Raw genomic sequence first — 26656 nt, 5'->3', positions numbered from 1 at the left:
ACAACACAGCTCTAGCTTGCATAACAGGTTATAAAGGAGACCACAAGGAGGTCAGAAGTACACATTGCTGATGAAATGAGACATGAATTTTCCAAACACATCATGTTTTCCTCAAATAAGTTTCTATTCCACTGCAAACCTCTTTATAATCTGAGTTTTCCCCTATAAGTAAATGTATGAATGTTCTGCCATATGGTGTCTGCAAGCATTAGCATGTAATAAATTACTGAAACCAGATAAAATGCTCTAAAATGTGATCAGTTAGAGTTTAGCCAATTTCACTGAATTCTACAGGTTAACAGGACCGAGAGTTTACTTGTTCATATGGTACTGGAAGCTGGAGCAGAGGGATTAAAAATAAATTTCCAGTTTTGTTCTGTATTGCAACTGCAATGACTGCAAGAGTCTGAATGTGATAGAAACAAAATGAAAGTGGAATTTGCCCCAAAATATTGGGGGAAAAAAAAAAAAAAAAAGAATTGAGTGGCCCAGCTGCAATATGTTGGCTCTCTCAATCATTTGCCTGTGTGCTTGCAGAAAGGAAAGTCTAGACACTAGAATCTGCATGTACTTCAGGGGACAATTTAGGTGCTTAGTCCTGGCTTGGCTAAGAGGTTTCATAGTAGTTTTTAGATCAGCTCTGACTGCATGTGTTTGTTTTCTAATGCATAATAAGATTTCACTGTTAGTTATATCTTTGGATTTTGGGTTATAATCTGTTAATCCCTAAAATTTTATCAAGATAATCTGTTTGATCGTATGCAAAAGCTCATCTAGGTAGTAAATAGGAGCTATGCAAAATAGTTCAGGCACACTACTATGCATATTCATAAACTTTCAACAGATCTCTCTTTTACATTAGTCTACAATTAAGAGTTAAGTTTTTGTTGGAGTATCAGTTCAGATATCTTTGTCCTGAGGCAAAACTGAAATCTTCCACGGAGTTTGATATTAAATGTTGGCATTGTAAAATGTCTTAATTTTGAAGCAACTGTCTAGCATTTATTATGTGAGGCACTCTCTAGTGGCTTCATAATTAGTTTTAAATCATTATTGATAGAACAATTATCTAGAAAGACCCAATTATTTGTGTCACAAAGCTCTCTAGTGTTCGCTATCCATGGAGAAAATCCCTGGACATTTGTCACTTACTTATTTTGTTACAGCCAGGGAAATGGCCAGTAACTCCCATGGGTTTATTTCATGACTTGATAGGAAGCTGTGTCCAGTAGCAGAGGGCACGAGTGACCTGGTTTTATCTGTTTTGCACGTTTCTGTCAGAAACATAGCAACAAGGTTTAGAGAGAATCTTTGTATATTTTTTGAGAAAAAATATCCCTGTGTACCCTCTGTAGAATGAATTAATACACCAACCAGAAACATTATTTCTGGGCTTAGCTACTTTACTTTCCTTTACTTGGATTTTAGCAGTTCATTTGTCCAGTTTGGTTCTCAAATAATGTTTGAAGCTACAGGACTAGTCTGAGTTTACTCAGACATTGATTTATCCCTGCAGCCATCACATCCCACATGATCTTTGCATTTCTCTATCAACTAAACCCCAATGAATTTAGGGAGAGGCCTGTGTTAAAAGACAGGCCCTTCCTGGGAACCCCAGCTGGATTCTTGCAGCGTTCCTGTGTAACTCCCAAGAGTGACTGTGCACATCACCATTGCGTTATTTTATTTGTAGGTGAGAGTAGATAAATTCATCTGAACACTTCCAGTTAGAATTTCATGCTCAGAAGCTGTCCTCTGTGCCAAACTACATTTCCAGAGCAAGCACGTTCAGCTTGATTGTTTGTAATTCTTTCTGAGTCATTAGCCCTGTAGGAATGAGCATCTGCACTTGGATGAGGCCTTTAAGGAACTGAGCTGGAGGCACTACTGACAACAAGCAAAGAAAATGAAGTCTGTAGTAGACCTAAGGTCATTCAGAAATGTTTCGGTTGCTCATCCACGTTCGTTTGCCTCAGGCTGTTTGGATTAGTTTGACATTCAGTCCTCAAGTTGTGAAATGCTGGAGTAAGCAGACCTGTGTCTGTAATGTGCCTAATATAAAGGAACCTGCTCCTGATTAGATCCTTGAGCACTGCCGGAGCACTTGATTCCTGCCTGGCAGCTCCTGTGTCAAGAGAAGCATTTCCATCCATTTCGTTTCTCTGGTTCTGTGTTCAGAAGCTGTTATCTCCAGTCTCTGGGTCCCCTGGAAATTTGCAGTTGGTGTCCAACTGAGCTAATACTTCTACCTGGGGTGCTTGGCTGCTGCCATCAGACCAGTGCAGTCTGCATTTCCTTCTGCCTCTCCAGCGGTTACAGCCAGCAACAGGAAGCCAATCCCTATTACATTCACCACCGCATCTACAGCATATGTGGAAATTCTCTGTTCAGACATAAAAATCTTTTGTAGCATTAACCAATTCCATGAGCTGTTTCAGAGCAATCCATCCTGCTGCTGGATCACTGCCTGCAGAGGGCAGCCTGACCCAGGATTTCACTCCAGCAATGTGCTCAGGTGGAGAATTCCATCATCTGCTGGCGTCTCTGTCCATCAGCATCACTGTCTGTGGCATAAACAAGTGAGAGCTGCGGAGGATTACCATCAGCCCGAAACTCAAACGGATTCAAAAGTGGGGAACACCCTCCCACACACACGCTTGACTGAATTAAACCTTGTTTGTTTGTTTGTTTAAAAGCACCCTGAAAGAATACAGTAACATCAGAAAACTCAGCTAGGCCTGAGATCGTATCTCACAGGTCAACCAGATACATTTATTGGTAGATATCAAGGGGTAAGAGAAAGAAAATATACAGAATACATGCACCAGGGTGTACTGGCCGATGCTAACAGTAGAAAAGTGTTTTTCTTTTATTCCAAATCTCTTCAAGAAGACTGTGAGATTCATTCAAGCTCCTGTTAAGATGAGTGAGACTGTGCCTTTGGCTGATTTTGCTCTGTGTTCTCTCTCAAGTGTGTCCCGAGTCCCTGTGAAACAGCCGTCACAATTTCAGTGACACTTTGTCAAAGAGCATGTGTCTACACACAGGTGTGTACTTTTGCTGTAGGACCGATCAGTGCCAGGTTTGAGACTAGGGGTTGCTATCTTGATATAGATTGACAAGGGACAAGGCATTCAGTTCCTGAAAAAGAGTCAGTACTTTGTGTGTCTCAAATCAAATTGTGTCCAACAGCTGATTAAGGAATGATCTTGATGTGTGCTGAAGGGAGTCCTGTCTGCTTCTATACTCCTCAGCCAGAGGGCCCTGCTACACAGTGGTCAGAGTAGAAAGTGAGGATAAAGAAAATAGCATTTCAGGAATCAAGAGAGCATCAGCAATGTCTGAATTCCAGGAGCACAGGAAGAAACCTGTGTGTCTTATGGTCAGTTATCACATTACTCACTGATGTACTTTCACATTGATTTAGATAATGAATTTATTTGGGTACAGACTTTCTGTCCCACATAAACAGGGCTGTTCACAGCAGAATGTATACACTTCTCAGAGTCTGGCTCATTGTCATTGCAATTATCAGTGAATTTTTGCTGACGATTCCTAAAATTTTGTGTAGAGGAGTGCCAAGAAATTTTGATTCTGGTTTATTCATAATATTCTTTGCTATTCTTGCTATGTTACTCATCTTCGCTAATGTGAACCTTGGCCAAGGAAATATCTGTCACAGTTTACATTGATAGCATAATGTAAAAGATACTCTATGTAAAAATGCTTACACATTTAATCAGCTCTGATTGCGTAATCTAATTCTGTTCGGCCACAGCAAATTCTTTAGGATAAAGGGCAAAGTAGGGCACACACTGAGATAACACCCTTGCTTGACACATATCTAAAAACTCTCATTTATAATTAACAACAAAGGCAGTTTATGTAATTGTCTCTGTATCTCCTGAAGGCATACACTGAATACAAAATCAGAAGAAAAATGATTTAGGAGTCAAGATTCACAGCTGTTATTTGTGGTTCATACCTCGTATGTGAGCCCGTGAGAACCTGATGAAAGCTGAGTAAGTTTTTGACTTCGAGCTCTTTGTGGGGATCTTTCCAATAAGGATGCACACACAGGTGATACTGAAATTCTTCTGCAGTAAATCCTAGTCAATGTTTAGCTGATCTTTCCAAACCTGATCCTCAGAAATGAATTTCTCATTCTGGCCCATGTGCACTAGGTTCCTCCAGGGTACTTAGCCATTTTGGTGCAAAGGCAATATAGATTAGCTATTAATGGGATTATTTAGAGGCTTTTTTTTAGCTGCCAAGATCTCCAATACTCTAGGTTATATCAGTAAAAGTGATTAATGTTTTCACAATTCAGATGTATAAATCCAGCCTTTGCTGTCTTAGCTGGACATCATCATTCTTTTAAGAGTTTTCTGTTTGTCTAAAACCTTTTTACTTAATGGATAGAAAAACAGAATCTTTTATGTATTCACACAGGTGAATATATTCACAAGTGACAGCAAGGTATGTTGTACAGAGAATACAGTCCAATATTTAGAGGGCTTTTCTGGAAAGATGCAGGTTCTGTTCTTTACTCTGACATAATTTTCTCTGTGACCTTAAACAACATAGCTCTTCAAGGGCATTTAAGCATCTGAATATACCAATGGGGGATTTGAAAACACCTGGCTGCTAAAATTGGTCGGTGAAGTACTGTGAAAAAATCTCTAAAAAATCCCCAGGTGCCTGTTTGCATATCTGAAAGCCCAAATACCTTTAAAAAACACTGGCATTAGTGTGTGTGTGTTTGTGTTTGTTTGTTTTTTCTGTCTAATTTGAGTTAGAAGCTTAAGCTGTCTGTATAGTCAATACAAAAATGTAGCAGGTAGGATACTGCTTCTCAGCTGGCTAATTCAGAAACCTCAGGTAGGTGCCTGAAATAAAGTAATGTCAATCACTTCTCCTAATGGACTTCTTAAGTGATCAGGAAATGGCTCAGTCAACTGAACAGCTCAACAGCTTGCTGCTGCTCAAAAAGACCATCTCTTTTCCCTCTAATGCTCACCTGTTCTTCTTTACCTCTTGCTGGCCATGCAGTTCCGCACTTGTCTTCTGTAAGCTCCAGCGTTTACCTGAGCCTTAGGTTTTTGGTTTTGTCTATCTTTCTGTTTCCTTTTCCTGGCAGAAAACTCACCAGCACAAGGAAGTGAGCAATTCCTTGGTGATTAATGAGCTGAAGTGGTTTGATAGGGGTGAGACCAGCAATGGCAGCAGGAGCACATGTGTTGGGGTGAGTAGGAAAAAGGCAGTGCACAGGAGAGTACGTGACAACAGCTTGCAGAAGCAGCAGCAGCAAACTCTTGGATTGGCTTGCCCATCTTGTCTGGATCAATAGCTCTTATTTGAGGTCTCCCTTCCTCTCTGTACCGCCCTTTCCCACCCTCTCCTTTCTCTTCAGCTCCCTTCCACATTCCCTAAATATTGGCAGGACAGGAGACAGCCAGTGCAGAGCTGATTCAGCTGCACACATGCAGATTGCCTGGCTGGTACTTGTGGCTAATGAAGGCATGGCTTCCAGAACTGATAACTCTTGAGTTCCCACTGCAGCTTTTCTTCATTTTAATTTCTCTTTGCAAGTCCTAATTACTACAAAACTCGTAAGGCTGTTGAACTCTTTCTGAGTTCTACCTTTTAGTCAGCTTTAATAGAAATTTTCCATATCTGGGTCTTGAAGTTCTTGAAGGGGATTTGCTGGACAGACAGAAAAATGAAACTCTCTCACCCTCAATTACTTAGGAAACCCAACTAAATGGCTAATTTTAATAAATTGATTCTGTATCTGATCCATTCTAACTTTCTCTGATCGACATGTCTGTTGAACTGCTCAGCCTTAGAGGTGTTGCACAGTAAGTGGAATAAATTCTTTGTGTTCTATAGAAAGCCAAGGTACAAATGCCTTTCTCCTTTTACTTCCTAGCAGCATAAAGAAAGGAAATTCTTCATTAAAAAGCTAATTTCTGCATGTTCCTGAACCTTTTTTTTTTTAAAGCCATCTATTAAGCATCACACAGGAGAACCCTTGATAATGCTAGTCAGAATCTCGTTGAAGGAAGTGCATAGGAAATGACTCAATTAAAAACACAAAATGCTGTTATATTACTGAGGAAAACCTTGGCTCTTTTGGTACAAGAAAGAAAACCTGAGTTGTTTCCAAGTGGAAAACATAACTCATTTCAGAAAAGAAGATGGGGAAGGGAACTTTTTTTGAGTGAACGTTCGCTGAGCAACTACAGGAGCTGGGAAAGAGGCGAACCTGCGATTTATTTCATTGCTGCCGCAGGATTCAGAAACAAGGGGCAAGAAGACAGAACGACCTGATGAGCATGAGCTGCGGGTGACAGTGGGGCGATGCATGGCAAACAGAGGTGTGTATGACCACAAGTCATTGCTGGCTGAGCGCGATATGGGAGGAACAGCTGTGCCGGCGCATTGTCTGCGCCTACATCACCTGATGAGAGGACGCGTGTGTGCTCGCCCTTGTGCTGCTGCTCTGCTCCCTCACACATACGTGTACACACACATATTTACATACACATATACACATCGCTGCCCGGCTGGCAGCGGGGCGAGCACAGCAGGGCGCTGCCAAGCAGCCACCAGCCGGCTGCGCCCCGGCACTGCGGTGGGGACCGCGCCACGCAGCCGCGGGCAGGGATGCGAGCACCGCCACCTCTCCTGGATCTCCGGCTGCATTTCTTTCGTAGGAAAACCGTGTGGGCTTGCTGCTGGGAGGCAGCTGCGCTGCGTGTGGCACAGCAGAGCAGGAGGAGCGTGACTCAGCCCCCGTGCCACCGCCGTGCCGGCTGCCGCAGCACCCCGGGTCCTGCTTGCTGGCCGTGCCGACCCTGAGCGGAGCCACCTCTCGCGGCTCAATTCGGCCGCAGCCCTGCGGTTCCCGTCGCCTGCCCTTCCCCGCAGCCTCCCGGTGCGCTGAGGTCGGGTTGGCCGTGTCGGGGAGCTCCCGGTCCCCGCCGGGGGGGCGCCCGCTGCCCCTCCGGGCCCGCAGCGCTGCGCCCGCCCCGCTCCGCCCCGCAGCCGCCGCCCTGCCCTCGGCAGCCCGATCCCAGGCGATCCCACTCGATCCAATCCGATCCAAGGCGAGCCGAGCCCAGCCGAGCCGCACAGGCGCACGCAGCGCGGAGAGCGCCGCGGCCCCGCCCGGCTCGGCACGGCCCGGCACGGCCCGGCCATGTCCGCCAGAGGTGGGTCTGCGGGGGGCGAGGGGGGACCGGGGGGTTTGGGGGGTCCAACTGCGGCGAAGGGGCTCGGGGAGGGGGCGCTGGGTGCCGGGGTGGGGGGCCCGAGGGTGCCGAGCCCCCCTGCGGGCGCTGGGGCTGGGAACGGGGCTGCAGGTGCGGGGCGCGGGGCGCTGCCCTCGGAGGAACCGGAGGCGTAAAGTTAAACATGTTCTGAACGCTGTCATAACAAAGCTGAAATACCGGTAAGCATCTCTCTCTTTTTTATTTTTATTTTTTTTAAATTTTTTCCCCTTAAAGAAAATTATCTGCGCGGTAATAACCAGTAAAACCACTCCCCGCTTGTCTCTGCATTGAAAAAAATACTTTGTGAAAATTACATATCGCGTGTGAACAAGCCCCTGGATGCAGGGATACGCCCTGCTTGTGCATCCCTTTATTTCTCTGCGTCTTCACGCACTACACACCGCCCGGCGTGCACCAGCGCTTTGGTTTGCCTGGATTCCTCCCGCTGTCCGAATGAGCCTCGCGCACATGGACGGCAGCGTGCGACTGCTGTAGGGTTGTCAGTGCAATGTGCCCGGCTCCATGTTCCCACAGCGTCGCACCCATCCAAGGTATAAATAATAAATGGTGGTGGGTCAGCGCAATTCCTTGTGGCACTGTGGAGTTCTTGCTGTAGGAAGCCATGGTCTGCATCTGTCTCTGAAGGATCCATTTCTGGAAGAGTGCTAATTGTGTTAGCATCAGTGCTGTGCTAAGGCTGCTTTAGTACCTGGGGGGGAAAGCCCTGGTCTCAGCAAAGCTTTATGACATGCATTAGATTGCCGTCTTCACAGGGCTACCTGGAGTTGAGGAAGGGATGGAAATACCTTGCAATTTCAGCTCTGCAGATGTTTTGCTCCACCAAACCTAAAATGTACAGAAAAGGTAGCCAGGGAACATTTCCACTGGCCCTATTCCCATTTTCTCCCCCCGCCATCCCTCTTTCATATTTCATCGGCACGGCACGGATGTTTGATGCCTGCTTGGTTCTGCTGGAGAGCTGCCTGGAGATGAAGGGGGAATTCTTTCTCAGCCTTTCCCATGCCATCCAGGTTTTTAATTGGAGGGACAGGGACCTCACAGGAGTTTAGAGATGCAACAAATAATATTCGTAAAAGAGATTAAGACATTAATTTCTATCGATTTCTGCTTTTCAATGTTAACAGATGGACTTAGTTGGAAAATAAACATGTCTGTAGGAGTACGTAGTAGAGTTGCTTGGTGCTGACCAAAGGCTGTTTGTGTGTGAGGCGGTACAGAACATTTTTATTGTCAACTGTTCTAAACGCTACTACTGATAAAATGTTATGTATGAGCTTACTTTTAGACACTTAACGTGGCATGATGGATCTTAATGAGGTTACTCCTGAGCATGTAGCTCAGATAAAAAATATGTCTTTATGGGATCAGGGCTTTGTCTGAGTGTTGGATCAGGACCCTTTGCTTCATGCTGGCAGATTACCTCATGCATAAGGAGTCTCATTAAAACCTCGGTATCGTTAGGGTCTGCATGTTCAGCGAATGTTGACTGTTAATATTTTATGTAGTGTTAGCTGTCCAAAAGGTGATCATTATCATTCTGAATGCATCAGGTCTGGAGCTGTCTACTTGCTGTTTGTACACCAGGCATACCAAGAATAGCCAAAGAGGTAAAGATTTACCTGTGCCATTTTTATTACTAAACTGCAGAAGATACTCAAGGCATAGTAAAACACATCACAATATCATCAGTGTTCAATTTGTGCAGCTCTCTTTATTCGTCTCTTTTGCTCCAGGAGGCAGCATGGTCTAGTGAACTGACTGCAACAGATGACGGAAGAAACTCCTGAAATCCATCAGGACCTCTGTGTTTTGAACCATCCCTTTGAACTCTTCTGCTCTAGTTCCTTGTTGTTATTTAAGCAGAAGTACTGTATAGCCTGATAGTAGATTGTGAATCAATACATAAAGTATAGCAAATAATACAAAATAATGTAATTTTGCTGTAAATGGAACTCTGGGTGAAGAGTTTTATACTTCCCTACTTGTACAATGGAAATAATGGGAGATACTTTTTTCAGGGGGATTGTTGTGAGGACTAATGGCTGACCTGTGCTTTACGATGAATTTTCTGAAATTCTCTTTTATTTTCTACCAACCCTTACAGACTATGTTGTTGATGTTCTTTGCAATGTCCCTCACCTCTCCCAGTTACCAAAGCATAAGGTCTCTAAACTTCCTTTGCAGCTTTCCTCATAGTACAGCTCTAGCTGACGTTCTGACCAAATGCCAGATGAAGTAGCATAGATGAGTATTCCCAGAAGCGTGAACGAATAATCATTTTGGAAATCTGGCGATTGAACTGGGAGCTAAACTAAAGCGAACTTTGAAAATCCTTTTCCATGTCCCTGTCAAGTTGGAGCCCTTCCCAGGGCACTCTCATGACCTGTTCTGCAGCCTGTTGGGATCACTGCCGTTGACGTCAGTCATGCTTTCTATTGTGCAGTTTGCAAAGGTCTTCATATTATACTTTCAGCTGTTGTTAAGTAGCTGCTATTAGGGTTCATACATGACTGAATTTGGGTGTTGGAGTAAGCCTTATAGGTTGTTGCTTACCTAAGGGCTTGTTTGTAAAGAGCTGTAAATTCGCTGGATGAAAGACATTTTTCTAAAGCCAAGTATAACTGTGACCTACTTGTGCATGTTATCTCAAACTGCTTAAAAACTGTCAAAACTACTTGTTATCATGAAGGTCTAAGTTAATGGAAAATGGCTATTTTTAACTTTAGTAATCTGCAGTTACACTGAAGCAAGCAGGCACAAATGGTAGTGTTTGGTGTGGACAAATAATATCTTTGCTGTTTGTTTATTTGTTTCTAAATATTGAAAGAATTAGCACGAGCTATATTTAGTCTAGCAGGCAAATTCAGGCAAAATGAAGGCACATAAAATAGGTTTATCAATAGCGGTGTCTTTCCTGCCTTTTTTTATGCCATAACAAAAATCACTACGTTTTGACAGAAGCCAGAGTTAAAGAAATATTATTGCTGTCTAGTATTAACAGGTTGTGCCGTGCCGCTCTGATACTGTAAGTGTGGGAGTTGTAGAGAAAGTACTTCCATTTTTTAGCCTACTCAACAGTCAGCGTAGTAGGGTTGTTTGGAATTTATTTCATACTACAATCCTTGTCTTTCCAGAATTGATTTTGCAACAAATGTAGATCAAACAGACAGATCCATCACCGACACACTGGTGTTAGGGAGGTTTTGTCCTTGTTTTACAGGTGAGGCAACTGAGGTGATGTTTTTCTCTGCACTTAGTCTCAGATCCAGGGTCAGGAGGGGAATTCCAACCTCCAGGTCCTGTTCTCAGACTACTAGTTTGTACTTACACCAGCTGGCAATAGATTTTGATGGGAAGAGGACAAACTTCACCTCATTACGTTTTGCTCTGGTAACTTCTTTCCTCATACACACTGTGCAGATCACTTGGTTGATGTCTCACAGGTTTGTCAGTGAGAAATTAACATAATAAATATTGAGCTCCTATATATTCCACTAGTACCTTTTATTTTTCTTTCCCTAATCTTCTAATGCTCCTTAAATAGCTGTAGCCATGGCTGCTGTTGCTGGCAGTGGTGGTTTTGATCGAGGTCCATGCTGACAGGGTTAAAAACTAGCTGCTGTGAGCTGCAAATCAGCCATTTATTGTGGTCTGTGATGAGCACAGCAATATTGCTCCATCTAAAGGCACCAGCCTTTTAAGAGGTGGCAACGTTGTCTGCCATGTCCTTGTTGAAATCTATTGCTCTGTTTTAATGCTTGTTGTCACAGGCGTTTCTTTCAGGCACGTGCCGACCATCCTAGCTGCTGTTTGCAACCTGCTGGCTGCATGTCCGCCTGAGAGGCCTGGAGAGTGGGGCAGTGTAAACCGGCTGAGCATTTTCTTAATTGCAGAAATAGCGAAGTTTAGCATGTTGAGCAGTTAATTATAGCAGCAGTGGACACTCCCAGTCATAGTGATTTCCAGCATGTTCCTTGGTGCGATGCTCCAGAGCCTGCAGGAGCGCTCTTGGCAGGGCTGGGCGCGCTGCAGCGGTGCCTGAGGCATGGAGTCCTGCCTGCCAGGCCTCTGCTCTGCAGGCTGCCAGCCTGCAGCTAAGGCTGCTTCTCTCCCCAGCTTTCATCCTGAATTCCTTTTGTACCCATTTCATACCGTTATTTAATCCTATCTATACATTTACTTTATTTCTTCCAAATTCGTCTAATGACTTACGTGTTGTTTTTTTTCTCTAGGTACTCATTTCAGGGCTTGAACCTCAATGTAGTGGCTTAAAGAGGTCAGGATCAGCACCTGGAATGTCGCTGTAAGCTATACTTTGTGGATGACAATCACTATCTGCAGCCTAATCTTTAGACCTAGTAGAAGTTTTGTTTTGATGGGGAAGAAGAGCGTTTTAATGAGGTATCTGTCTGAAAGGATAGCATTTCTTTCGAGCTGGTCCTTATTAAGCTTCTCCTCTTCTTCCCATCTTTCTTTTCCCCTCAACAAAGATTAGCCTGTGCTGTTTAACTTCTGAGATTAATGAAAATTAGTCCTGAATACATGGAAAAAGTTACATAGACTAATGGCAACAACAAAAGGAAACTGGGACAATGAGGTAGAATCTATTTTAGATGCACAGCTTTGAAAGGAATTGCACACAAGGAAAATGAACATCAGCTTATGGATGAAAAAGCCAGCAAAATTGCTTTTAGTGAAGAACAGCGGAACCTCATGTGCTTTGCAGTTTCTGAAAATAATCTTTTGGAGATTCTTTTTCCTTCTTTTTAATATAATGGGTTTGAATTGAATATTTTGAATTATTTTTAACCTAATCTGTAAGTAATTGGAAATGAAACCACATGTGGTTAGTTCATGTGCTTGATGTAGTTTTTCTTAGTTCTGCAGTGTAAAGGGGGAAACATAGTGCAAAGCAGACACAGTGCAAAACAGTCTGTAAGTTCTGAGACCAGCAAGTAGCCCCTCATTTTTTTATTGCATATTGTTCAGGCTATGATGTCTTTATAAGTAAGTGGTCTCAGTTACAACCCAAAGAAAACTCTTAGGTATTACATAGGAATAGCAGAAAAAAACTTCGGAGACTCTTCTTTTAAATCCTCAGCCCTTATTGTTGCATGTTTTCAGAAAGAAGTTCATTTTTAGAAAATCCAGCCCCAGTCACAGTCTCAGTCCTGTAAACATTACTGAGCATTGCATTCAGTGTGTTTACCAGCCCCATACGTAATGTAAGGAAATCCTTAATTTGTAAACAAGGCTGGACCAGATGGGCTTTAGTAAGGTACGCCCATAGCGGAGGAGCCTTAGGTTCTCCTTTCCCCATTTGTAAGCTAGAATTAGTGCTTCGGTGAGTCAGTGTGTTTCGTGTGAATCACAAACCGTGGCCACATCCAGTGCAGCGCCTGCTGTTTCTGCGCCCACGTCTGAGCTGGGCTCACACTCGGAGTGGTGCTGATCTCCTGCCTGTGCCCAGGCTCTGCAGCCCGTGCCGATTCCTCTGCTGGTGGTTGTGGTTGTTGTGGTTGTGGCTATGGTGTAATTATGTGGCCTTGCAGTTTCTGCCTCATGGCTAGAAAAGATTGTGTGTGCTTCACATCTGAAGAAGATGAACATGTTCATGTAAGCTCTGTATTTTGAAGTGCAAAGAGGATCTGTGTTTGTCTCGGTAAAAAAGGCTGATGTCCAAAAAGGTATGATACGCCAGCATGTGTTGTGGCCCTGGGATGCTCTCTGCCTTCAGAGGGGAGACACTGGAGCTTTGCTGGTGTCACTGGGAGGTGCTGGGGAGACACAGGCTCTGTGCCGCTGTGGCTGGGAGGTGCTGTGGAGGGAAGCATGGAACAGGAACATCCAGGAGACGGCATGCTCAAAGGTAGGGCAAAGGGTACTTTTTTCTCCTTGTGGTATATCTGCAGTTTCAACTTAAGGGGGTTGGAGGAAAACCAGACCAGGCTGGTCAGCAGACTGTGAGGTTCTGCCTCCCTGAAGCCCTAGGGCCAGTGCTTAGGTCTTTCTGGAGCATGCTGAGAAATGGTGCTCTTCATTGACCATATCAGTGGCTTTGTCGTGCTTAGATGTGATCCTTCTGGAAATACACCTGAGAAGTGAGTGGCCTTATCACATTGCACATTTGGAGGATAACATAAGTTTTGGTTCACTGCTTCCTTACGAATAAAGATGCTTTATGCTGCTTGTGGAACTGCAGACAGGCCATGTATTGTCATATTTTATTCCAAAGTACCAAACTGAAACAGTTTCTGTAACTTTTTAATACTTGTCATTCCCTTTGCTATATCTGGGACCCTAACTTAGTCATTTTTAATGTGCTCTCATTTTAACTACAGTTTCCTCCAGTGTAAATCTTGTACAAAGGACTGTGGGATTTCACTCAATGAAAGGATCCTGCTCTAATTATTGTTATTATAGAGCTGATTCCGTTTCTATTGCACCAGGCTTGTGTGAGGCATCTTTGATCAACAGAGCAGTCAGCAAAACCACTTTTCAAATTACAGTTTCCTTTTAACTAGTGATAAAAGGTTTCAGTTTGGTTTTGGCATTAGGAACTTCGGGAGAAGACCAGGTTAGATAAGAACTGAAACTTAGTTAACAGTAAAGTATCAGAGTTAAGGTAATACAGTCCTGAGAGGGGTGTTTCAGCTCTAACTCAGAGCCTGCACAAGTGGTAGATGAGAAGTCCTGGCTCTCTCCCCTGTCCTGGGTTTGTGGTTTTGTGAGTCAGCATTTGTGGGAGAGCAAGCTCCAATAAATGCTATGTAAGGTGCATGAACTTGATAGAATTAGGGTGTAAAAGAGATGGATTTGGGATTTGTTGTTTCTCTGAAGATGCAGGAATGTAGGTGGGCTTGTGGTCAGTAGGCAAGGTGGAAATTAACATTTTTCTCAGAATGAAAACAGAAAGAAGGAAAAACTTTTTTTTTTTTTTTTGAGTGAAAACACATCTTAGTGACCTTAGCACAAATCTAAGTACCACCCAATTAGATTTCATTGCAAAAGGAATTGTGCTGAGTATTACCTGTGAAGTAGTATTTTATGCCTATTTATGAAAGTAGTAACGAAAGTATGCTATTTTTTGCCAAGGACTTTCTGTATTCCAGTACTATGGGTGTGTGCATGCATGAGCAGGCTGTGCCGAGGTGTGGGTGAGTGTCTGTGTTCCCCAGCAGGAAACCTGCACATGTCTTGAGGGGTTTAAAATGAGCAGAGCTGTAAAACCGATTGGCTTTCACTGGAGTTGTGCCCAGTTTTGTGTTTTAATCTTAGTCTCACCCGTGCTTGTAAATATTATCTCCCTACAAATGCAGACACTCAGGACAGGATTTAATGTTTCTACAGCCTTTGCTACTGTTTTATGGTTTTGCTACTGTTGTATGGTTTTCTCTTGTCATAGTAAAACAAAAGATAATCAGACAATTCATTTATAAACCTGTGGAATAAAACTCCCTGCAAGAAGACAGTATTGTTATATAATAATGTGGTTATCCAGGACTGTTTATTCTGCTTTATGAGCTGGAGATAATCCCAAAATGCTGGACTTTGATCTAAGGAAGAATAATAAAACTTTGATCATCCTTGAATTGACAGCTGCTATAAAAAGCCTATGTCTTATTTCTCTTTTAGTAACACTGGCTAAATCCAGAGCAACTGATAAAAGAATTTGATGATTGCGGCTTAGGGATTCTTTCTGACTTGACCTGAAGTGATCTCTGTCCAAAAATGTCTATAAATATTTTTTCTATTTTCTGTTGACAGATGTTTTGATATTTGAGATGAATGGTAAAAATGTTTTGTGTACTTAGATGTGCCATGCACATTTGCTGGAGTCTAGTGTTTCAGAGAGGCAGGCTCTGGTGTTAACTCTTTATGTTTATGCAAAATAAAAGGTTGATTTATAATAAAATTCTTGTGCCATGATTGAGATGCTGTTATCTTGCTTTCCATATTTCTGAGAATATCATTTAAAATTTAAAAAATTATAAATGGCTAATATCTAGGAATATATTTCAATTACCGCAGTGGTACCATATTTCTTTATGTGCTTGAGACATGGTAAATATTTTCCTACACAACTTTGTAGTCCACTTGTGTTGTCCTTCCTTCAGAGTTGCAGCTGGACAGTGGCAATTTCTTCTAGGTTTAGTATTTTAAAACTTACAAGAGAATGTGGAGGAAAGAAATCTAACTTTTTATTCATCATAAAATGAGTTTTTTGAATATTCCAGAATTGTATGGGTCAGCAAAGCTCACAGACTTGGAAAGTTTCTTTGGTACTTTAGAAGTTCTCCCTGTGTGGGGCTCCTGTAGTGGGGTTTCAAGAGTGAAGTGCCATAAGAGGGCCAGGGATTGTTCCTCCTTCCATCTGGCTGGTGCTGTGCTTTGTGATTTGCTCCTTTTGCCATGCATTGTGGTTCATCAGTGAAGCAGGGCAAGATGCTAGAATCATTAAGGTTGGAAAAGAGCTTCGGGATCACCTTCCGATCATCCCCCAACCACCAATATCATCCAATAAACCATGACCCTAAAGATGCAGCTTTCCCCTTGTGCTTTGGGTTTTCCTCCTGTGTGGCTCACTGCTTGGTGCACAGCTGAGGTTTTCTTAAGTAATACCAGTCTTGTGTTTTTGGACACTACATCCTCATAATTTAAATGTGTTCTAAAACTCAGTTTGGGAGATTTTGAGGCTTTTCACAATCGCAATTTCCCCCTTTTTCTCTTGCTCCCTGGTGCCAGCTTCAGCAGATAGTGGAAGTTGTCATTTTTCCTTTCTGCAAGGCAAACAGGCCAAGCAGACCGGTGCAGTAAGATGCACTTTATTCTGTGTACATAATTGCCACTCTGTATTTATCAAAAGCAAAGAGACTGTGTGCCTCCGGGGGGATTGCAAATTCTACCATCTTGCTATTTATGATGCTCAGGAGGTATTTTTAGTGCAGGTCGTTGGCGGTGGTGCCAAAGGGCATGGCTGGGGCTGGCTGGTGCAGGAGGGATCTGCAGGCGGGTGGCTGAAGCTAGCAAGTGCTGGGGGGAACGGTGGGGAGTGGGAGCCCCAGCAAAGCACCCTTGGGTGTGTGCCAACGTGCTCCTGTGCATGCTGGTGTTTTTTGGGTCTGTGCAGTGACACCCACTGAGGAAGCTGAAAGCACCTGTGCTCACTGAGGCCACTTGGAAGAGGGGAGGGGATCCATTCGTGTCCCCATCCACGCAATTCCTGTTGCTGAATGACTGTCAGAGTTGCATGGGATGGTTTTACAGCATATTTAGTTTCCATACCTGAACCCTCCCACCCGAAGCAGAGGTCCAGCAGCGTCTGCTAATGCAGGCTGTGACTCAGTTTTCTCCGGAAGGCAAGGTCCAGCCTGAGCCTTGCTCTCCCCTGTTAAATGAGCTGCCTGCACTTTTCTTCCACAGGCTGAGAAGGAATGAGAGCAGTGGGTAAAGGAGATGGTGAGTGAGAGCCAGAGAGGGCGGAAGGGGAGTGGAAGGCGCCTGGGAATGGTGAGCAAGAGAAATCTGTAAAGTGGAGCAAGGCGGGAGAGTGTGCGTGGAAATGCTCCTTGGAGCTGGGAGAGGCCCAGCTGGCACAGCCCAGAACTGGCCTTGAGTATAAGAATGAGGTGGGAACAGAGGATGTTTGGAGAGTTACAGATAGCTCTCTGGTGGAAGGACTTGGAAGTGCCCTGATGCCAGAAAGCTTGTTTTTCTTGCTTCGGTTTTTGGACACCCCAGGCAGCATAGCAGCCAGCCTAGGCGAGCGCCTTCTGCAGTGACTCTCTTCAGAATTGCTGACAATATTTCTGTGATTTTTCAGGGGAGAGCAGAAGGAGTACTGGTTTATAATTGTCTGAGATAAAAATCACAGCTTCCTGAAACCTCTGAGTGCTTCTCTCTGCTGGCTTCTGTATTTAAGCAGTCAGGTTTCTTTCAGACCCAGCGGAAGCGAGGCCTCTCCTGCTGTCCTGCACAGGGCCTGGAGGGGGGCTGTGTGCAAGCAGGTGGCTTCTGAGGGGAAACATTAAAACCCAAGTTTGGTGCTGTGTTTGTCTTTGCATAGCAAAGAGCTGATCTTCTGCAGGGCTGAGCAGCCCCAGCGCCAGTGCGTATCTCTCCTGCTGAGGTACGCCATCCGTGGTGCTGCTTAAAAGTAAAATCTGCTGGTTTCCTTGAATAAATAGTTAATTCCTCGCTACCCACATTTTCTTTGCACTGCAAGTTGAAGTTTCAAACAGATTTATTAAGTGATTTCCTAGGGCAATTAGGAAACACCATCTGTTGGCACGTGTAAAGTAACTGGGAAGCTTGATGCCAGCGGAGGTCCTGTCTTAACTCCCTGTTAAATCTCCCATCGACTGGTAGGCCACCCAGGACGTCTTTGTGACTTGTGGCGTGTCTAAAGAGCCCAGAGATGCAGCCAGAACTGGGCAAAGCTGTTCTTATAAACACAACAAGCAGTTTTCTATTTGTAAAATGAAATGAAATGAAACGGAGATGACAGAAGGTACAATTGGAAGAGAAGCTGAAGCCCACAGGAATTGCAGTTTTGCCTAAACACAAGTAATGCTATTAACAGTTCCCAGCTTAACAGCTTTTGTCAAAATATATTTTCCTTCCTTCCAGAAGGACAGCTCAGTTTACTTATTGTACTTTTTTGATTTCCAGTAATCAATGTTACATCAGTAGCATGGCCAATGGGCCGTGTGAGAGCTAGTGTGAGATTATTCCAAGTTCTAGGACTGAAAGCGATGCCTTGACACAAGGGTGGGAGGTGGTTGGTGCATTCAAAGTGTGTGCTAGTGTGTCTGCTCAGAATTTCTATCAAGTGCAGATATTCTTACTGAAGAATTCATTGATGTTTTCCACGGCCTGTATTCCAGAAACAACATACATCACGGACTGATATAGTTCTTGGCTTCTAGAATCTATTTTAATTTTCTACCTCCCTGCTTGATCTCTGCAGTGCAAGAGTTTTCCCAATTGGAAAACTTGAATTCAGCTTTGACTCTGTCCAGCATTAGTTACTACTAATATTTATGGTTTCCATAAGCATGTTACTCTTGATTCTCAGCGTTGGTACTCCCATGATGAAGTATGAGGACATTTCAGATATTTTCCTGTTTCATATGTGTTGAAAATGTCAGACAATACTGTTGGTAACACTTGAGCACAGTATTCTGCAGTATCAGAAGGTGAAACAGATACAGCAATTTGATCTTTCCTTTCCTAAGCGCTTCAAAAATAATTAGCATGCCTTTTATTTCTGATCTATTTCTTGCTTGAATGACTGTTTAGAAACTGCAGTGCTTATTTTATGCATTGCACTTTGAATATATTGACAAAAAGTCTTTCTTCAGAGCTCTTTGAAGACGAGCTATATACTCTATTGTGTTCTGCAAATCTGGAATTACTGTGGAGGCTGGCAGAGTAATTCCAGATTTGTGCTAGTCAGAGAAATGAATTGGTCAGATTTTTTTTTTCAGTAACATTTGACACAGTGGAAGACATTAAGCAGGGGAATGTTTTAGGAACAGTTCATCCTACTGTAAGCGAGGAGGGGGCATACAAGATTTTTGAGTCCCTTTCACCGTTAGTATTTTAGAATTTCTAGGGTTTTGTGCTATGGGATGAAAGGGCTTATCCACCTGTATTTGGTCTGAACTCATATTTTGGAAACTTTCTTGATAGAAAAGTTATTTTTGCACGTTCATTAGTGTGTGAGAGCAGCACAGGGAGCATCAACAGTATGTTGTTTTTTAGAAGTTTAGTTGATAATGAGGATAGAGTTACACTTTGGAGTGTTAAAACAAATGTTAATTGTATATGGTTGATTTTTAGAAAGTATTCCACTGATCAGAAGGTGCAAAAGTGGGCATTGTGATCTTTGGAGAACCATTCCTTCTATCAGTTACAATATTCTAGGTAAAAATCTGTATTTCATCCTCAATCTGCTTTATCTGATCTAGGACATGCTAGATAAGATGTTATTCTAGAAGAAAGGTGTGAAAATTACTTTTAGCTGTTCCTGAAGCATTATGACTGATGTCAGATGTAGGTTAGTGCAGGGAAGAGAAGTTGTGTAAAGTGATCCTACTCTTAAGGAGCCCCAGTTCTGTATGTTAATCAAGATATTTCTGTCCCTTCCTCCTCCTCTTCCTCTCTTCTTCAGGTCTAAACCCTGCTCTGAACTGAGTAGTTTTTCTTTTGCCATCCCAGTAGCCATGTTGGTAAACTGCTGGAAACATCAACTCTACAAATCACACGTGCATTTATGCTTTTATTCAGTTTTTGTGTGGTTGATCAGCTACTGCCAATTGTGATTTTTGACTTAGCTGAACCATAGGCAAGTACCCTCCCCCCCATTTTTTTTTTTTATTTTTTTGCCATAGTTTGCTTTCTAGTTATGCTTCAATCTTTTCTAAAGAATCTGCAGTATGTGGATGTTGTTGTTATTTATTTTTAATACCTCTTTGGAATAGCTTGTGTGCCAATAGTGGTGTTGAGGATTTACTCCTAATCCAGAGCATGGTGGCTTTCTGTCTTGGAGGACATAAATGCTGTCAGCAGGATGAAGATAGCTGCGAGGCTGTTCAGTAGCTAGGGGCAGAGCTTTATTGCATGTTTTCATTACCTTTACATCTTTTCATTACCTTGTACGAGGTAGATATCTTGTAAAAGGGACCTGCAAAAGGAAAGTCAGCATGTTGCATTATGTTTTCTAATGCTGAATTCACATTCCCTCTTTGATTTCTTCTGTATTTTTTTTTTTAAGCAGAGATTTGGCAGTGGCTGTTTTTTAATTTATTTGACATTTGGCCATCTGGAGCTGAGCTGAGCTCTAGTCACACACGTTAGCTGTGTTAAGTGGAGCGATGCAGGGTCTAGGGGCCAGTGTAAGCACAGTGGAATGAGCAAAGTTCTGACAGGGTTGGACTGGGCCTTTCAGGGGTCATTTGTTGAGCAGATCGCTGAGAAATTTCATCTTGTTTTCTCAGCTCTGACGGAACTTGGTGTAAAGATGCTTGGGATAAATTGATGGAGAAATTAATGGAAAACAGGATATCATTTCCACTACTTTGTTTCTGAGTTATAAGCAGTTCTTTCTGCGTAGTGCTCTGTAGGGCACCTGGGACCTGCTAATGGCCCAGAGCAAATGCTTACAGAGCCTATTAAATATATATATATATATATGTATGTTTATACTGCATGCAGGGTGTATCTCATTCCCTAGATATCTCCCTGAGCCCTGTGTTGCAGTATCTCTCTACCCAAGGTTTTCCAGAAGGGATGGCTCTGAATGCAGAAGAGAGTGAATACGGCCTTAAGGAGTGCTTGAGAGATTTACTGATGGTTTTGCACTGATTTTAATTATGTGCTGGGTACATGGGATGGTGTTGTATTCAGTGGACAAGCTCCCTTATATAATGGTATCTCTGCTTCCTTGAAAATGATGCTGTCAACAGCCTTCTGGGCGAAGGGCGTTGACAGCAATTCCACAAACAACATTGGTGTTGTTTCCTCCTTCCATAATTGTGATGTCCAGCTTCTTTCTGGGTCACATTAGCAGCCCATAACTGATTTCTGTACTTCCCCAAGCCAGTGATGGGCCTACGTCTCCAGTTCACTGACTTGGAAGACGCTTGCAGTTATGAACCTAAATCCTTTGATACCAAGTGTGTGTTTCCAGCACATCTCCATGTGGGGCACGATATTTATTGCGTTCATGACATTTTCCCTCTACTTACCAGTTGGCTTCCTGAGTGCTTTGTTAGGACCAGAGATTGTGGTGGCTTCCTTTACATAGATATTTAGGGTAGGTAAAGGTGGCTATGTCTGTTCTCATTTAGAAGAACAATGGCCTTATTCTGCTATAAGTTAATTTCTCTAAGTTTAGTATGTAGCTTCAGATACTGCCTTTATTTTGTCAACAGGCCCTCTGTGTAACACCTACTGATTTCCTTTCCCCTTGGACTTTGGTTTCCCTGCTGAAGACAGCTGCTCACAAACAGCTGTGTTTGTCCATTTTACAAAGCTTCGAGGATTAATGATTTTAATGCACACTGCAGTAGAGACTTTGTTAGATCGATGCTCCCTCGTTTGGTGACCAAGCTCTTTAATACTTAAAGCGATTGCCCACGGTGGTTTTCTGCCTTTCCTGATGTCCAGAAGAGCAGTTTCTGGACGTGGCACAAGTGCTCCTGTTGCTGTGTGGATGAGCTGAGGGCCGAGCCAGCTGCCGTGCCGTGGGGTGAGGAGCTGCAGCACAGCTTCCCTGAGAAGCTTTGAGATCTGCAAAATCACCTCACCTCTATTTACAGCATTTTCAGATTTGGTAGAAGAGTAGTGGCAGGAAGTGCAAATTATGGAAGATGAAGCATCGCTTAGCCCACATAAAGAATCACACAGTGAGAAAACACGCTTACACTTGTGCTCGTGTGAGAGAAGTGCACTGTGAAGTATCCAGCAGCAGGCGTGTCCTGAGAGCTGCATGCTCCTTCTTAAATGTTATATCTGGAAGTCAGTCTGGGTTATCACATATGCCTTAAAATCAGTGAATAGTGGAATGAAAATATTTTGAGGTAGCAGTCACAGAACACGTTTTGAGCTTGGCTTTTCACCGTCATGGCTATTGGTTGCCACCTGTGAGTTGTCTTTTTCTTTGAGTACAAAGATTGGCAGTGGTGGGCAGAGCTGCCTGCTGGGGACATGGGACAAATGAGGGGACACGAGGCCTCGTCCAGCAGCATTTTCTTGTGGTTCTTGCTCAGACTGGAGTTTGGGGCAAAATGGCCTGCATCCCTAGATTTTGGGGGGTTATTTCAGAAGCGTTTATTACTGGGCTCTGTTCCCTTCCCAAGTGAGCCTGGAGATGTGACTTCCTGAGCAAGGCTGTGGTTTAACATAGCTGAGGCTTTATGGCAAGCTGTTGTTAGTGTGTTTAACAAGACTGGGAACACTGCAATTAGGAAGTAGGTGCCTGTAAGTGTCACCACTGATGTTACACAGGGCCAGTCCCAGCTCTGCGATGCTCCACTGCTGAGTACAGACCAACTCAGTGCTGTGGCTTTCCCCGCTGTGTTTTCATGCACTGGGTGTCAGCAGTTAGCATGATCTGTGCTGGCAGGTGCAGGATGTGATATAGGATAGTCTATATAAGATGAAGCTGTTATATCCAAGGGGGCTAGAGAGCACATATGATAGCATAACCTAGTAATGCTATGTTGTTCCTTCCCTGTCATCTAGCCCAGCATGCTGAGCGTGTCTCCCGTTACCTAATCCATGGCGGTGCTGTCTCATTTGTGCCAGAAGCACGTTAATGATATTTGGAATAGGCTTAAGTAGGATTGAAGTGTCATGCAGATGTGGGCTAATCCTTTGCATGGGGTAGTAGTCAGCCTCTATGCAAACCTGTAGTTAGCCTTTTTGCTCAACTGTGGATGGGTACAAAAATTAACAGCTCTGAATTACAAATACAAGTTCTTTTAAATGTACTGGATAGTCAGCAGAGTGTCACAGTATCTCCAACATGCACACTGTCCTGAAAAGGTGAAACAGACATTTACCAGGGCATTTCACAGTGGGAATTGATTTCTAGTTAAGTGTCGTGTGATCATACGGAAAAAGAGAGAAGTTTTTTTTTTTTTTTGTAACAGAGTAAGTTAAAAGATAAAATCAAGTTTTCCAGCTTTACTGCTTTAAAAGAAAGCACCATTAGGAACATCTGTATGCACGTTAGGAACATTTTTTGCTTTTTCCCGCCCAGTCATAAATTGATAGACCAGATGATGAACTTAGAGGAAAAAAAGTACGGGATAGCTTACAACCAGAGGCTTGTACTGAGGCTACTTTAGGGAACAAAATAGAGTGGGTTTAAAGCTGTGTTTGGATGACCTTCAAATCCCATCTGTGGAATTCTTTTTAGCTTCAAATTTCAAGTTTCAAATGTCAGCTGCAAGTAGATCATTGCACCAGAAGCACTTAAGCAATAAAAGATCAAGGATGTCCTCCTCTCTTTGCATTTGTTTTAGAGAGAGAGCCGTGTTGCCTCATTAGGAACTGCTGCCCCTGGGTAGGCTGATGGCCCTGAGAGGGATCAGGAAAACTTGTGCAAAGGGTTGATGCATTAATCAAGGGTGAGAACGGCAATGTCTCCACTAGGTGAAACAAAAACATTAAAAAATCCACTCTGATAACATATTGTTCCCGTCTGGTGTTTGGGTTTTCTGCCACGAGGCACAAAACCCCATGTGCGTGACACATGGTTAAGAGCTATAAAGAGTTTGGGAGTGTGGATGTTGGGAGAAGAAAACCGAAACAAAACTAGAGTATAGTTAAGTATATGTAGCCAGCACTGGGATCTCTGGCCTTCTTGAACTACACAACATACAAAAAATCCCAAAGGATGACTGAAGGGAGAAATCTCTCCCCACACGCACTGTTTTGGTTGTGGACTTCCCTCTTGCGCTTCCATTGCTTACATGAAAGAAACAGAAACATGCAAAAGGGAAAGTAGATGTAAGCACTCTTATTTTAGAAGCAAAACCTTAGGCCAGAGGTTTCTGGATGATCCCTGAGTCCGGTAAAACTATACGGAGCCTTAGCTGCCTCTCAGAGGCATTTGGCAGGACTGAGAGAACGAGGAGTGTTCGGAGGGCTAACAAGGCTGCTCCGAAGTGCTGTGAGAGCGTCGGGAGCTTTAATTGTTACCGCCGATGTCATTCAAGCCTGATTCCCACTGGAAGTTCCTCTCTGTTAATTATGGTCCCGAGGATGACAACTTGGCAAACGCAGCTGCAGCAATGATGGTGTATCAGTTAATTAATCATCTGGGCCAGACTGGAGGGAAGATGTTTCTTTACTTCCATTATAAACAGCTGTAGAGAGATGGAAAGGTTTTGAGGACAAAAAGTCCATTTTCAACTTGTACAGTGTGAGGGCTGTGGGATCCTGATACTGCTGTGCAGTTTTCATATGTTCTGTGTTTGTGTTTTTGAAGGCATGGTGGTGCTTTTTCACACAAAAGTCTACAAAAGCAGTCAATTTGTGGCTACTCAGTACAGCTCTTAAAAAACAAAAACAAACAAACAAAAAACTTCATGGCTGAATTTAATAATAACTTTTTATAGTTTCACAGGTGAAGGAGAGAGATCATATTAAGACTAAATTAGAGATACCCAGAGTGGTTTTCTTAGACAGATGTAGAGTAAGCATTTCTGAGATGGCTTTGGGAATAGCTTGCTCTGGTGATGTTGATTTCACTGTAGGGTTTTCAGGGTTTTTTTAGTGCTGCTTGAAGCAATGCAAACACCTGAAGTATATAGCTTGTAGGATTCCAGAGCAAAGCCTCAGCTGTAGGAATGTGGCTTTTTAAGCGACCTCTGCCAGTTCACCCCACAACGATTTGACCTTCTCTTTATCTGTTCCTGTTACTTGTAAGGAATATTTAATGTGATTTATTGTCCGAAGTGCAAGCTGTAGCATCTGAATGTTATTTCAGCTAAACTTTGGAGCTAGAGAGATGAAATGTATTTACATTGCTGAACTGGGTCACTCTTTTTCATTGTGAAATCTGATTCTGAACCTGCTCGGGAGCAGAGGTAATGCTTTTCTAAAACCATTATTTTGTTGTTAAGGCAGACAAAAGCCTCAAGCTGCTTTCTGTAATGTACCTCACAGATCCTCAGGTTGTCTTTTTCTATGGCAAAAATAACAGAAATGTCAGTAGAGGTGAGAAGTCATTATTTTAGAGCTAGTCAATTAAACTAACTGCAATGAAAACATGTTCTTTGTATGTGATGACAGAAAACAGTGATAAATGTGATGACGTGTTCATGCTGGTAAAGATATCCTACAATCTGTAATTATGTTCTTCCTAGCTTATTAATTAACTGATTTCCATGGCGTTTTTATGGGGAGGGAAGGGCTGTGTTTATTCGTAGGGCATTGCAGAATTTGGGTTGTGTCCAGTGATTTTCAGGACAGGCTTGTGGCTAAAACAATGATCTACATTGTCTGTCCTTAGGAGCACACCTGAGACTGACTCCTGATATTAGAACTAAAAATGATCACAGGGTGCTGAGGTAGCTGCTAGCAGAGCCTGGTATCTGCTGTTACAAACACCAGTAAGATTTGTAGGAGGTTTGTATCAACTTCAGGCTTCCAAAAAGATTCCATGGACAGCTGGTGTTGTATTTTGGAAGCCCTTTGAAATCCAGAGCTAACATGGGAATAATCTTTTTTTTGCAGCTGTATTGTTTTAGACGTGCCTTTCCTTGGAAACACTAAGCGTAATTTCAGTGTTTTGAGATGGACATAATCAAGGTCAAGGTATTAAAAATAAATACTGATTTCCAAACCATTGTCTCTCCCTTGATGCTAATCAGATCAGATCTATGAAGGCTGTGGTTTCCTCGGTGCCATCTAGTTTTGTTGTTGTTTGCATCTAATTTAGGTCACACGCAGTGAAATTGTTCTCTGACTGAAGTAAACCTGCCTGCTCTTGGCTGCAGTTTATGGGGTCAGAGGGATTTTGTCTGTGATATGTGAGAGAACTTCCCCAGCAGATGAAGAGGCTGAAGATACAGTGTGCAGTTGCTGCACAGATTTGCTTTCTTTGGGGTGCTCAGGGCACCTCGGGGGCCTGTGGCTGGGATCCTCTGTGCTGGTCCTTTGCCAGAGCCTGTTTGGAGCCATTGGTCCAAAGTGTTGCTGCTGATTGTGTCTTTATTCCTGCAGTTGTTTTTATTTTCACATTCCTTTCTTCCCTTTGCTTTCCTTTCCTTCTCTCCTCTCTCCTCTCTTATTTTTCCTTTCATTTTTTTTTTCCTCTTTTCCTTCTTACATTCTTTCACTCTTTTTTTTTCTTTCACTTTTTTTTTTGTTTCTTTCACTTTTTTTTTTTCTTTCACTTTCTCTGTTTCTTTCTTTCTTTCTTTCCCTGTTTGTAGTAAACATTGACCATATAATCTTTTCCTTTTACTCCTGAGCCTTCTGTCTTGAAGTGTTTGTTTTTCCATTTCACTGTAGGCTATTTTACGGTGTGGTGTGTTCCCCTGCATTAAAAATGAAGTCTGAAAATGTTTGTTGTTGAATGGACAAATATATCTAGTCATGAAATTAAAAATTAATGTTTTTCTTTTAAAGATTCTGATTTTTAGTATCAGAAATATGAATAGTTTGCTTCATGCATTTAAGAATTCTTTACAAAAAGAAATGCTGAGGAACAATATCACTTTGCCAGTGTCATAAGGTTTTATTTTTGAGGAGGAACAAACTTTTTGGGAACATGATGTAAGTCTGTTATAATTATTTTTTTTTCCCTGTTTTTAAAACCGTGGAGATTTTCTTGGAAT

The 26656-nt window shown here is 42.9% G+C and overlaps 1 protein-coding gene across 2 annotated transcripts in view; it reads left to right on the top strand.

Moving 5' to 3' along the window:
* Positions 1–6863: 6863 nt before the first annotated feature.
* Positions 6864–26656, top strand: part of ABLIM1 (actin binding LIM protein 1) — a 190112-nt gene continuing 170319 nt past the window's right edge. Inside the window, exons 1-2 of one of the 2 annotated variants that reach the window (XM_084525593.1) lie at positions 6864–7217; positions 11531–11601. Coding sequence is in view for 1 of the 2 variants with exons in the window: in XM_084525604.1 (XP_084381730.1) it covers positions 7205–7217 (13 nt within the window). In the remaining variant the exon portion in view is untranslated. The remainder of the gene's footprint in view (positions 7218–11530; positions 11602–26656) is intronic. The other variant, XM_084525604.1, reaches the window with a different exon arrangement.

The sequence above is a fragment of the Aythya ferina genome, assembly GCF_964211825.1.
Source record: "Aythya ferina genome assembly, chromosome: 7".
In the NCBI taxonomy this organism is placed as follows: Eukaryota; Metazoa; Chordata; class Aves; order Anseriformes; family Anatidae; genus Aythya; species Aythya ferina.
The sequence above is the reverse complement of the archived record's forward strand: the minus strand, read 5'-3'. Positions and strand labels throughout refer to the sequence as shown.